This window comes from Ochlerotatus camptorhynchus, unplaced genomic scaffold, assembly GCF_037179485.1.
Source record: "Ochlerotatus camptorhynchus isolate MF236.1 unplaced genomic scaffold, CSIRO-AGI_Acam_v1.1 ptg000102l, whole genome shotgun sequence".
Taxonomy (NCBI): domain Eukaryota; kingdom Metazoa; phylum Arthropoda; class Insecta; order Diptera; family Culicidae; genus Ochlerotatus; species Ochlerotatus camptorhynchus.
The window spans coordinates 4,166,624-4,181,632 of record NW_027040592.1 but is presented as its reverse complement, the minus strand read 5'-3'; the positions used below and the strand labels follow the sequence as shown (position 1 = coordinate 4,181,632).

Sequence of the window (15,009 nt, the reverse complement as noted above, 5' to 3'; positions counted from 1 at the left end):
TTAGGAAAACGGCGGGGACACCAGGGAAGTTTCAATAATATCAGGAAAATTGCCGGAACATTAAGGAAGTTCCGAGAACTACTTGTCAATTTAGGGAACTTCAGGAAATCAACAAAAACTCCAGGGAAGGTCTTAGAACCCAACAAACAATACTAGCTGCAGATCTGCCTTATACAACTAAAAACTTAAGCTTATACAGATTTTAGCCTGCGCAATTGTATGTTAGACTTGCTAAGCATCAAAGAAGTTTCGAAATCTTTGATTTTTTTTCGAATACTTTGCTCCCGAATCCTATTAAGAATTGTTCCAGAACTCTAATCTAGAGTCTCCACGAATTATATTCAGGATTGTTCTAGAGCTCCCAAATCCTTGTCAGGATTGTTCCAGAATCTTAGCCAAGATCATTCCGGAATTTTAGACAAGATTCTTTCCGACTACTTTTCACGATTCTTGCAGAATACTGTTCTGAATTCTTCCTGAATACTAAACAATCTCAGAAATCTGCTACCCAAACACTGCTGAGGTTTCTTTCAGAATGCTGGTCATGATTTTTCCCGATTCCTACCCAGGATTATTCCAGAATTTTAAACAAGTGGCCAGAATCATGTGTCATATTAAATCGCAAAAGAATTCAAAAACAACATATTGCACTAAATTAGCCACACCTGGACATTTTCCCCCGGGGAAGTGGCAAGAATCTGAGTTGGTTTAAATCCCATCATGCGACACCTCAAATCACATGAGTATTCAAAACTAATATCATTAGCAATCTTATTGAGTCTCCTGGATTACATTGGCCACACCCGGGACATGTTCCGGGTTCCTCCGGGGAAGTGACCAGAGCGTGACTTGATGTAAAACACATCCTGGGTCACATTAAATCACATGATAATTCAAAAATATGATCATTTATTAACTCAAAACTTCATTGGCCACACATCGACATGTTCCGGGTTCCCCCGGGGAAGTAGCCAGAATCTGACTTGAACTAAAACCCATCATGCGACACCTCAAATCACATGAGAATTCAAAAATAGGATCATTGGTAGTCTTATTGAGTGTCTAGGACGACATTGGCCACACCTAGAAATGTTCCGGGTACCCCCGGGGAAGTGGCCAGAATCTCACGTGATTTAAAACCCAACATGCGATACCTCAAATCACAAGATAATTCAAAAATAGGATCATTGGAAGTCTTATTGAGTATCTACGACCACAATGGCCACACCCGAACATGTTCCGGGTTCCCCGGGGAAGTGGCCAGAATCTGACTTGATTTAAAACCCATCATGCAACACATAAAATCGCATGAGAATTCTAAAATAGGGTAATTGAAAATCTTATTCAGTCTCCTGGATTACATTGGCCACACCCGGACATGTTCCGGGTTCCCCCAGGGAAGTCATCAGAATGTAACATGATGTAAAACACATCCTGGCCCACATTAAATCACATGATAATTCAAAAATATGATCATTTATTAACTCAAAACTTCATTGGCCACACATCGACATGTGGGTTCCCCCGGGGAAGTGGCCAGAATCTGACTTGAACTAAAACCCATCATGCGACACCTCAAATCACATGAGAATTCAAAAATAGGATCATTGGTAGTCTTATTGAGTGTCTAGGACCACAATGGCCACACCCTAACATGTTCCGGGTTCCCCGGGGAAGTGGCCAGAATCTGACTTGATTTAAAACCCATCATGCAACACATAAAATCGCATGAGAATTCTAAAATAGGATCATTGAAAATCTTATTCAGTCTCCTGGATTACATTGGCCACACCCGGACATGTTCCCGGTTCCCCCAGGGAAGTCATCAGAATGTAACATGATTTAAAACCCATCATGCGACACCTCAAATCACATGAGAATTCAAAACTAATATCAATGGCAATCTTATTGAGTCTTCTGGATCACATTGGCCACACCCGGACATGTTCCGGGTTCCTCCGGGGAAGTGACCAGAGCGTGACTTGATATAAAACACATCCTGGGGCACATTAAATCACATGATAATTAAAAAAATTTGATCATTGATTAACTCAAAACTTCATTGGCCACACATCGACATGTTCCGGGTTCCCCCGGGGAAGTAGCCAGAATCTGACTTGAACTAAAACCCATCATGCGACACCTCAAATCACATGAGAATTCAAAAATAGGATCATTGGTAGTCTTATTGAGTGTCTAGGACGACATTGGCCACACCTAGAAATGTTCCGGGTACCCCCGGGGAAGTGGCCAGAATCTCACGTGATTTAGAACCCAACATGCGATACCTCAAATCACAAGATAATTCAAAAATAGGATCATTGGAAGTCTTATCGAGTATCTAGGACCACAATGGCCACACCCGAACATGTTCCGGGTTCCCCTGGGAAGTGGCCAGAATCTGACTTGATTTAAAACCCATCATGCAACACATAAAATCGCATGAGAATTCTAAAATAGGATCATTGAAAATCTTATTCAGTCTCCTGGATTACATTGGCCACACCCGGACATGTTCCGGGTTCCTCCGGGGAAGTGACCAGAGTGTGACTTGATGTAAAACACATCCTGGCCCACATTAAATCACATGATAATTCAAAAATATGATCATTTATTAACTCAAAACTTCATTGGCCACACATGTTCCGGGTTCCCCGGGGAAGTAGCCAGAATCTGACTTGAACTAAAACCCATCATGCGACACCTCAAATCACATGAGAATTCAAAAATAGGATCATTGGTAGTCTTATTGACTGTCTAGGACCACAATTACCACACCCGGACATATTCCGGGTTCCCCCGGGGAAGTGGCCCGCATCTGACTTGGCATTAATCCCATCATGCGACACCTCAAATCACATGAGAATTCAAAATAAGATAATTGGTAATCTTATTCAGTCTCCAGGATTACATTGGCCACACCCGGACGTGTTCCGGGTTTCCCCAGGGAAGTGGTCAAAATCTGACTTGAACTAAAAACCCATCATGCGACACCTCAAATCACATGAGAATCATAAAATAAGGTCATTGGTTGTCTTATTGAGTGTCTAGGACCACAATGGCCACACCCGCACGTGTTCTTGGTTCCCCGGGGAAGTGGTCAGAATTTTACTTGATTTAAAACCCATCATGTGACACATAAAATCGCAAAAGAATTCAAAAATTATATCATTGAAAATCTTATTCAGTCTCTAAAATTACATTGGCCACATCCGGTCGTGTTCCGGGTTTCCCCGGGGAAGTGATCAGAATGTGACTTGATTTAAAACCCATCATGTGACACCTCAAATCACATGAGAATTCAAAATAAGATCATTGGTAATCTTATTCCGTCTTCAGGATTACATTGGCCACACCCGGATGTGTTCCGGGTTAACCCGGGCATGTGGCCAAAATCTGACATGAACTAAAAACCCATCATGCGACACCTCAAATCACATGAGAATTCAAAAATAAGATTATTGGTAGTCTTGTTGACTGTCTAGGACCACAATGGCCACATGCGCACGTGTTCCGGGTTAACTCGGGCATGTGGCCAAAATCTGACTTGGTTTAAGCCCCATCATGCGACACCTGCATTCACATGAGAATTCAAAAATAAGATCATTGGTAGTCTTATTGAGTCTTCAGGATCAGATTGACCACAGTCGGACATGGTAGTCTTATTGAGTGTACAGTACCACATTGACCACACCTGGACATGTTCCGGGTTTTGCCGGGGAAGTAGCCATAATCTCATTTGATTTAAAACTCATCATGTGACACATTAAATCGCATGAGAACTCCAAACTAGGATCATTTGTGGTCTTATTGAGTATATATGACCTCATTGGCCACACCCGGACATGTTCCGGGTTTCCCCGGGAAAGTGACCAGAATCTGACTTGATTTAAAACCCATCATGCAACACCTCAAATCACATGAGAATTCAAAAATAAGCAGATTGGTAGGCTTATTGAGTGTCTGGGGCCACATTTGTCACATCCGGACATGTTCTGCGTTCCCCCGGGGAAGTGGCCAGAATCTGACTTGATTTAAAACCCATCATGCGACACCTCAAATCACATGAGAATTCAAAAATAAGAAGATTGGTAGGCTTATTGAGTGTCTAGGGCCATATTGGCTACATTGGCCACATCCGGACATGTTCTGCGTTCCCGCGGGGAAGTGACCAGAATTATATTGAGTGTAATCCAGTATTTTTTTGGAATATAAGACTGATATAAAGATTGGAGTCTTACACTGTAACATTAGCGATTATTGGGCTTGTTGGTTCTTGGGTACTCCACAGAGCTTGTGAGACAATGGCATTGAATTAGGACTTGTTAGGCAACTCCACAATATTTCAGGGAAATTGGGAGCAGCTCCACAGAAATTTTGGAACTACACCTCAGGATCTGCCAAAGCCAGTACACGGCTCACAAATGTCCTCCAAAATATCGAGTCAGCTTCATGGGATTTCGAACTCGAATCTATTCAGAGAAATCTCGTTAACTTTCTTACGGCAAACTTTTTGGATTGTAAATCATCTCAAAATAGATCAGCATTCCTCAAACAGTAGAAGCACCGTTCCGATAAACATCTTAACTGGCTCAATCAAATGCAGACTAGAACATATCTTTCAATTACTCTACATCCACACCACATCCCGTCTAACTGCCACTGCACTGCCAGCAACCACCAACGGGTCATCCAGGCACTTTAACGAACCACTTTTAACGACCCCAACATCCCAAGCCCGTAATAAAATCCTACGACGATTCTTGTGTCTACAATCATCGCGCCTTTAAAAGAAGAATTGCATCACCAATTGCACTGCCCTAGCTGACTTGACTGCCTGACTGGATTTAAATGGGATTATCATTCGACTTTCTTTTACGAGATAATGAGTTTAACGGCGTCGTATCCAACGTCGATGTGTGAAAAGAAGAAGCTCTCCGCTCGGCTTAAACGTTTATTCAGCTGTTTCGCTCCGGCTCGGATCCGCGAAACAAAGCGGGAGCGAGCAATTTCCTAAAGAACATGTTTTAATCTGCCGAAAACTTGGAACACATTTCCTCTTTTCCACCGAAATCCATAAACATCCGGCGTTCGGAAGTCGTCGTCGTCGTCATTAAATTCACCTCTTCAAAGTCAAATAGAGACAGGCAAGATTTTTTCAAACATATGTTTTAATTTAACCATCTTTTCTCCTTCTTCTGTTTCCGTCTCGTTCCAGTGTACTGGGGTTATCACCGGCAAGGATCATGTCAAGCTGGTTTCAGTGCCTCGCTGACTAAGGTAAGTAAGATCAGAAGAACGAAGACGAACGAACATCACACGGGTGAACTATCTTTCGGTTCGGTTTGCCCTTTTGCGTCCCTAAGCCAAGCTAAATGTCTCTTTTTCCATGGAATCCAACCGAGAAGGCTACCGTCTGTCTGTCTGTCTGTCTATCTGTCCGTTTGGCTGACTCCATCTGTCTTGGGTGAACCTCTCGGAACCTCCAATGTTGGGCACCGACCACGACGCTAAGGGTATATCAAATCCGGAGGGGGAATCATTCCAGTTGGATCTCGTGATGAGTCAATTGGTGCGCAGGGATGAATTCGGGTGTGTCTTGAAAGTAGCCCCGATTTTCGGATATCTGTGGAGGTGAAACAGGCGTATTTAGTTGAGCCTCCACAGAGTTAAAAGTTGCAATGGCGATGGCACTTACCCAATGCATGCAACCCTGCGAAACTATTTTTCGTTCACCCTGTTCGAAATGCATTCGAAAACAAAATCTGCATCTGCTGCTCAGCCGCGGGAATGTTTGCGTGCACATTACAACCAAATGCAGCAGGGGCAGATCGCTTTTGTATTCCACGAATTTATGCAAATTCGGCACACGAAAAAGCAACAGAATCGCCAACTCTTTACAACGGGAGTTCACCTCCAGTACACGATGTTCCACTGAACTGTGCAATCGGACATTCCCAATAAGTGCTCCTGAATATTAATACCGATGGCGACGACGACGGCCATAAAGTCTCATATGTAAACATTTGCCACATTTTCAGCCCCGTTTTACGGTTTTTCGGACAGAACCATATTCATGTGGGGGAGGTGTGGATCGAAGGCAGAAACAAAAATCATGATCGTATAAACTCTAGGCACGGCGTGAGATCGCGCCCGTTCGTTCGTTCGCTCGCTTCCTCCATTGGCGAAATAATATGCAAAAATTATTCATAATCGGATTTGACGAAAATGGCAATAACTGAGTGGGCATCAGCCGCCGGCAGTCTCGGGCGAGCAGAGAAAAAAAAAACCGGGACAAGTGCATTATCGGATTAGCTCGCCCGTGGGTGCCATACTCGAACTGATGACAGTCCATTTTCTCGGGAATTTACTCCTCCACCAAATAAGCCCAATGATTGAACCATCATGCTAATTACCATAAATAGGACGTCCATGATTCTACATAATTCGGTATGATTAACATTAATTACCATCGTAGTAACCCTTTCGAATCCGTTGCCGTTATGCTCGCCACCGAATCGGTTCGAACTCTTTGACCGATTCAAATCAGCCCAAAAGGGCGCACTGTTGAACCTGCCTTTGACGAACCGTTTAGGTGTTAATGATAACCACCATGCAAATGCCGCAGAACGAAACTAAACGTCGAATAATGATAGTTCGTCGAGCGCTGACGACCCATCCGCCGCATGCCATGATTGACAGCGTGAAAGGAAAATATCGATTCGATACAACCATATCGCTACAAGATAGAGCCCCGTTGAAGCGGGAGAAAGAGAGGAAATTAAATTATCATGGATCATTCAGAATACCACAACAAGGCACCGGGACGACGACAGACGTTCGATGGCAGCAGTAGGCCGGATGAATCGATCATTCATCATTATCGTCGTCCGTCCGCGCACATCCATGCTAACTAGCTAATAGGGTGACGACGACGACGACGGAGGAACACAACAAGAAAGAGCCGAGACGAAGAACTTGCCCTTCTGACTGTCTTTTTTTCTGTGGTAGTATCGATAAGAAGAGAGATAGAGAGCGAAATTACGGTGAACTATCCGATTCGGATCGGGATGATTTTTTACAATCATGGACGGTTGATTGGAATGTTTGATCCCGGTTTTGAAATGCACTAGTCGAGTGTACATAAACTGCCGAGTCATTGTTGGTTGTCATGTTGACGGTGGAAGGAACGTTATATCGGTGATTGCTTGGCAGCTTCGATGAAGCGCTGTAGGGGGTGAAATTGTTCTAATCTTCGGCCGCTCACTGCTCTTCAAAAGCAGAATTTTCATTTTCGATTCGGAAAATGTAGGATTATTTCATCCAAGCCTCACGGTTTTGGGACTTTTGGAGAAAAAGGCTCACAAGAATCAATACGCCTTTTTTAATAGAAACTAAGCGATCGATTTAGCCTCTGGTGGCGAATAGGAGAACGTCAAAAAGAGTGTTGTGAGAAGAATTTTTTGCCGTTAGACATAGAAAGGGGAACACTTTTTCACTTTTCCTGATAAATTGATTCATCTGAGATGCTCAAAAACTTGACCTACACTTGACAAATTTAATTCTGTATTGTTTTCACAAGGATCCTGTTGGTGTTCATTCATATTTTTGTTGAGAAAAATGGAAAATTAGAATAGTGCCTTAGTGGTTATGATCTTTCGGATTGCTTGTGTGTGAAACTAAGAAACTAAGCGATCGTTTCAGCCTCTGGTGGTGAATAGGGGAACCATCAAAAGAGTGATAAGGGCAGAAATGTTCGCCATGAAGCATAGGAAGAGGGACATATTTTTACCTTTTCCGATTAATTTATCCATCGCAGGTGCTGGAAACTGTTGTAACCAGAAAAACTCGATAAGAATTTAATTCTTTTCCCAAGAAATAGAACACTCAACCATTTGGTTTAACTTCGTTTATTTTTCTTCATCTTTCTCCCCACCCTATTTCCCGATGTCAGATCCCGTGTTGCCAGTATAATTTCAATACAATATAACACATTCCTCTTTCTGCGATGTAATTGTTCACTGTACTACTTATTATGTATGTTCATTTCATTTTCCATGTACCGTTTTCAATCAGTGTATGCTACGTTTTTCAGTCAAAAGAAGAATATAAAAACCGCGAGTTCAATTTCGAATGGCTTTATGTTGAAAGCTATATTTCTATTCAAAGTACCAATCAATAAAGTAAATTCTCGCGTTAGTAGAACCGGTTTATTACTTTCCTCACAGAAACACCCACTGATACGTTATATTTGGTGTCAGAAGTGGGATAGTTCGGAAAAACCTTTAGCGTTCCGAATGTGAGGTTAGGATCGTCGGAAAAATTCATACTCCGGAAAAATGGCACAAGTGACTCCAGAGCTCATGGAGGCTCTGTCCCAAATGATCGCGCAGGCTCTGAGAGCATCAATGGGAAGTGTCGTCCAACAAGCGAACCCGCATCAGGCAGGAGAAGCTGCCGCTCCGTCGCCGAAGGTACCCCCGTTCTCCATGTCAGAGTTCCGCTCCACGGAAGAAGCATCCGTCGCTGACTACTTCAAGAAGTTCAAGTGGACATTGCAGCTGAGTCACATTCCGGAAGCACAGTACGCGAATTATGCTTGAGTAAACATGGGGGCAGAGCTCAACAACGTATTGAAGTTCCTTGTGAGTCCCCGTGATTAGCTACGATGATTTATGCGCCACTCTCACCGATCATTTTGATCGCACCAAGAACAAATTCGTCGAGAGCATCAAATTTCGACGCATCGTACAGAATAAGGGTGAATCTGTTCCCCAGTTCGTTCTTCGTTTGAAGCAAGGCGCTGCATACTGCGAATACGGGGAATTCTTGGATCGGATGCTGATTGAACAGTTTTTGCACGGGCTAGAAGCTAGGGATATGTGCGACGAAATCATCGCGAAAAATCCGGCAACATTTAAGGCTGTGTACGACATCGCGCACACGCTGGAAGCAACCCGTAACAGAGCAAGGCAAGTCAACACGGGAACCTCATCGACGGAACCTGAGGCTACGAACAAGCTCGGATATGAAACACCAAGGACCAGAAAGGGCAGTCGTCACGCATCAACACCGCAACATCAGTTGTACCAGCGGGGACCATCGGATGAAAAACAAACTCACAGCAAGCAGTACAGTGGATCAAGTTCCTGCAACGGATGTGGTGGGCAACATATGCGGAATCAATGTAGTTTCCGCGATGCTAGGTGTAACACGTGCAATAGAAAATGCCATATCGCCAAGGTGTGTCGATCGGGAAGGTCGAAGTTCCAAAACTCTTCCACTGATCAAGTAGAGTCGTCGGAGAACTCAGCTACCGAAAACGATGTGCTACAGACACTGGGTCAAGTTGACGACAAAAGTCATTCCAAGAAGAAAATGATCGACGTTGTAATCGATGGCCAACACCTTCAAATAGAGCTGGATACTGGAGCACCGTGTGGAATCATTTCGGAATCGAAGCTGAGAGGAATCAAGACAAGATTTGCGTTACTGCCGACAAACAGACAGTTTTCAAGCTACTCTGGTCACAGCATCAACTGCCTTGGTCGCCTTCCTGTGCATGTATCCGTCGGATCAACATCGCGCAGACTGAACGTGTACGTGGTGTCAGGAGATTCCGACCCTCTCTTTTGGCGCGAGTGGATTTCTCAGTTTTCTGACCAGATAAATTTGAACCAAATGTTCGCTGTAGACTCATCTGTCAACACGGTTACATCCACCGAAATTACTCCAAATCAACGGGCGCAACTGTCAGGACTACTGGACAACTACGAAGAAATCTTCAGTGAAGTTCCCGGTAAACTGATTGGACCGCCAGCAAAAGTGCATTTGAAGTCAGGAGTAACTCCAATTTTTGCAAAGGCTCGGGATGTACCTCTTGCTCTGCGTGATCGCTATGCAGCTGAAATCGACAAGAAAATCTCTACAGGATTCTACGAAAAGGTGGACTTTTCGGAATGGGCATCACCGACTCACATCGTGGTGAAGAAAACCTGAAACATTAGGATCACCGGGAACTATAAACCTACCGTCAATCCTAGGATGATAGTCGACGAGCACCCAATACCGAAACAATTTTCAACAAAAATGAAGGGTGCCTCTTTGTTTTGTCATCTGGACTTGACCGACGCCTACACCCATCTACCGATCGACAGTGACTTCCGTCATGTGCTCACACTCAATACTGCAACGCATGGACTCATTTGCCCCACGAGAGCTGTTTATGGTGCTGCGAATATTTCGGCTATTTGGCAACGACGCATGGAGACCGTTCTTCAATGCTTGGACAACGTCGTCAGCTTTTACGACGACATCATCGTTTCGGCAGACAACTTCGATGATCTTCTACTAGCCCTCACAGCTACCTTGGACAGGTTGAAACAACACGCACTACGACTCAACCGTTCGAAATGTATTTTCGCTACGTCGTCTCTCGAATGCCTGGGCCATAGAATTGATCGCCACGGTCTGCACAAGTCAGACAAGCATATTGAAGCAATCCGTGATGCGCCACGTCCGGAAACCTCAGAGCAGTTGCAGTTTTTCTTGGGTAAGGCAACCTACTATAGTGCTTTCATCCCGAATCTCTCATCTAGGGCTCGAAGTATGCGTGATATGCTGGCTAGTGACACATTTGGATGGACACCTGAAGCTGACAGAGCATACCAAGACCTGAAGCAAGCCCTTGTCTCACCGCAAGTTTTGATGCCGTACGATCCAGCATTATCAGTAATTTTGGCGACGGATGCGAGCAAAACAGGACTTGGTGCCGTCCTTTCACATCAGCTGAGCAACGGAACGGAGCGGCCAATAGCGTATGCCAGCTGCACCATGTCGAAAACGGAGCAACGGTACCCTCAAATTGACAAGGAGGCCCTTGCGATCGTGTGGGCGGTCAAAAGGTTCTTTCATTACCTGTATGCCCGCAAATTCACCCTAATTACGGACCACAAGCCGCTAACGCAGATTCTGCATCCGGAGAAGTCGCTTCCTACGCTCTGCATCAGTTGAATGGCAAACTACGCTGACTATCTAGCACATTTCAACTTTAACATCGTCTACAAGCCAACCAACCTGAACACCAACGCGGATTATTGTTCCCGAATACCGAGTAGAACAACTCAATCCGATGTCAACGCCGTATGTACCGAGAGAGGAAATATCGAGGATGAATTCGAACAGTTTGCTCATCTCCAAATACAGCAACTGCCAGTGCGAGCCGAAAATATAGCACGTGAAACACGGAAGGACCCTCAGCTTGGAGAAATCGTTCGAGAATTGGACTTGGGTCGGATTCTTGCACAGGCAGGCTTCAAAGCTCCGGAAGTCAAATATACAATAGCTGCCAACTGCTTGCTCTTCGAACACCGAGTGGTCATACCAGCTGTTCTTCGTCAGGCAATCCTAAACGACCTACACGTAGCACACGTTGGCATCGTCAAAATGAAAGCTCTGGCACGATCCTACGTTTATTGGCCTGGAATCGATTCGGACATCGAGAGAACTGTGAAGTCAATGCGCCCGTCATGCAGCGGCACCACCGAAGTTCAGCAGCCACCATTGGGAATATCCGAACGATCAATGGGAACGTATCCACGTTGATTACGCTGGCCTCGTAGCAGGTTCAATGCTTCTAATAATTGTCGACGCATTCAGCAAATGAGACTCGATCCTGAACCTGAAGATCCAAGTCACTGTCCTCATTTGTGTTCACTGCCAGCTGGGGAATCCAATCTCGCAACTTTCTCCCGAAGACCAACTCTGCCGGCGAACGACCGGTTGCTGGTTGGCTCAAAAGAGAGTACACGTAGTTAGCTTCTTGCAAATTCTTCTTCCAGTCAGTGCCATTCAGCCTCGCAATTCTCAGTGTTTTCAAAATGGATCGGTTTTGGCGCTCAACCTCTCCGTTACTTTGAGGCCAATACGGAGTAGTGTGCCTAAGTCCGATTCCAAACCTAGCACAGAATTCTTCCATTTTTCGACTTGAGAAGTTCTGTGCGTTATCGGCTTATAATACTGCAGGCAAACCCATTCGCATAAACCCCTGCCACGGCTGTTGTGGAAGTTCCCTCGCAGACATAGGTTCTGGAGGTGCCGAAGTACTGACTAACTGACATTCCAGACACGCTTTTACTGCCTTTTCAACCACCTTATCAACGTTCGGCCACCAAACTTTCCCCCGGATCCGCTGCTTCGTTCTCTCAATCCCAGCGTGACCAATGTGAGCCAGCTTCAGTATACGTTTACGAAGACTCTCCGGTACTACGATTCGGTCAGTCCTCATTAAAATCTCGTTCACAACTCCTAGTTCTTCACGAAACGCAAAATACTGCTTCAGCTTGTCCAACCATCGGCCAGTGTTCAACGCTCTCGGCAGCCTTGACAAAGAATCAGCGATGTTAGCTTTTCCAGATACATGGACGATTTTGTACCTGAACGATTGCAGCCGCAGTGCCCAGCGTTCTATTCTTGGACACTGCTTTCGTTTAGAACCAAACATCACCTTCAGTGGCTCGTGATCAGTGACCAACTTGAACTCCAAACCACGTAAATATGACAGACAAGGGCCAACGCCTCCCTCTCATTTTGCGCGTAAGCTCTTTCGGCTGGCGACAAACCCTTACTAACATAGCAGATTGCCCTCTTTTTCCCATTCTTCTCCTGCAACAGCACAGCCCCAATGCCAACCGGACTGGCATCTGCTATCAGGATCGTATCGTCGTAAGGAGAGTAATACCAAAGATTTCTCGGATCTACTAATACCTTCTTTACCGCTTCGAAAGCCTCAGTATGCCGCCGTTCCCACTTGAATCGAATATCTTTATGCAAAAGCTCTCTCAAAGGCGCCGTTAAGGTAGAAAGATTTGGTATGAACTTACCAAGATAGTTGATAAGTCCAAGGAAGCTCCTCAGCTCTTCTACCGTTTCAGGGTTACGACAACGTCGGATGGCATCCACCTTCGCTGCTCAACTGGTGTCCCATGAATGTGACTTTCTTACTCCCGAACTCACACTTCTTCTCATTGATTGTTATTCCGTATTCCTTCGGACGATCAAGTTCAGCATGCAGTGCTCGATCGTGCTCCTCCTTGTTGCGTCCAAAGATCAAGATGTCATCAATGAAAACTTTCACTCCTTTAATTCCAACCAGCACCCGTTCTATGATGTTTTGGAAAACCTCCGACGCGCAATTCATTCCGAAAGTAAGACGCTTATAGCGGAAGTAGCCATTATGCGAAGCAAACGTTGTGATTGACCGAGACTCCTCAGCGAGTTCGATCTGGTGGAAGGCCTTGTTGAGATCGATTTTCGAAAAATATTTACAGCTGTGCAAATGCGGAATTATGTCATCGAACGTTGGTAGAGGGTGGTGCTGCGGAATGATTGCTTTGTTGGCATCACGCATGTCAACGCAAATGCGTATCTCCTCGGCATTCCCAGCCTTCGGCCGAACGACCAAGCGTGAAATCCACGGCGAGTCACGAGGAGCTGGTTCGATTATGTCTTGCTTGAGCAGCTTCGCAAGTTCTCTCTCTACTTTAGGTTGTAGCGGGCTAGGAACACGACTTTGAGTGTGCTGAATCGGGTTTACCTTGGGATCTACTTCAACAGTGACTACCACACCTTTTACTTTACCGATCTTCTCCTCAGCCGACTGTACAGTACAAATAGACGTATCAATTTTCAGGATTCCAAGCTTAGTGGCTGCTCTTTTCCCAAGAAGATTCGCACCGCCCTCCTTGACGACGTACACCCTGTCGCTGATCGAAGACTTTTTGTTCGATATCTCTGCGATGAACATTCCTTCAATCGAAAACTTGTGGTCGCCGTAGGTCAACATCTTCTTGGCAACCTTCTTGGTTTGGAACTCCACTTTCACTTTTCGGCTTTTCAAAAACTCCCACACATCATCAACGCTAATCACGTTAGCTCCGGCGCCGGAATCGATCGTCCAATCAAGTTGAACCATCGCAAACACGTAGCTGACACATTCATCATCCGTTTCGTCATCTTGGTCCTCGTCTACGTCACTTTCGGAATCATCAGTTACAACCTGCCGTAGTTTCTTCTTCTGACGCTTCTTCCAGTCCCCATCCTTCTTCCGCGTGCTCGCCTCCTTAGTTTTACAACAGCGTTTAAAATGCCCGAGCAGATGACACTTTTCACACTTTTTGTCACGGGCGGGGCAGTCTTCATCACTGGCGTAGTGTCCAGAACAACCACACCGAAAGCATTCACCCTTCGACTTCCCGATCCGGTTGACTTCTTCAGTTCGCTGCAAGTTCTTCCGATGCTTTGCGATGGTTTCCAGAGAGCGACCTTCTTCAATGGTTTGCGCCGATGTCATGTTTCCTTTGGTTAGAATCTTCGCTCGCAACTCATCTGAGTATCCTCGCTCAAAAATCTGCTCCTTAATGTTGTCTTCTAGCCACTCGCCGTACTCACAGAGGCTTCCTTGCTCCCGCAGACACGCAGCACAAACTTTTCGATTGACTCCTCCGGGCCCTGTTCGAGATTTCGGAATATGTGACGTTCTCTCGGTAAGCATTTAAGCGGAAGAAAGTAATCATCGAGCAACTTGACCGACTCCTTGTAGATGTCCGAGCCATTAGGAACCTCCACTTCATTTTCTCCCCGCAAATTGAAGAAAATGTCCTGTACGTCGCTGCCGGCATAATGCAGCAAGTAGGAACGTTTACGAACTGCATTCGTCACATTATTTACTTCCAAAAAAATTTCGAAGCTCCGCTTCCACTTTTTCCATCTGAATTTAAATGAGGGCTAATTGAAGTTCACACCCTCACTGAATCATTTGAAGATTCGCCGCCAGTGAACTCAAGAAAAGTCAGTTTTGCTCCTTACTACTATGCCCAGTTAAAATTGTAACGAAAAACGGTTGTATATCTACAGGAAACTTAGTTTTTTATTCGAAAATAATGGTTCCGCACAAAACTCGATTAATTTACGTTGTGTTGTCTTGTTTGCTTTGAACTGATTCGACAGTTC

General features: G+C 45.0%; 1 protein-coding gene across 4 annotated transcripts in view; it reads left to right on the top strand.

The window, feature by feature from the left end:
• Positions 1-15,009, top strand: part of if (inflated) — a 188,840-nt gene that overhangs the window by 137,692 nt on the left and 36,139 nt on the right. For all 4 annotated transcript variants that reach the window (XM_065219277.1, XM_065219279.1, XM_065219276.1 and 1 more), the window contains exon 6: positions 5,219-5,280. In XM_065219277.1, the coding sequence (XP_065075349.1) occupies positions 5,219-5,280 (62 nt within the window). The remainder of the gene's footprint in view (positions 1-5,218; positions 5,281-15,009) is intronic.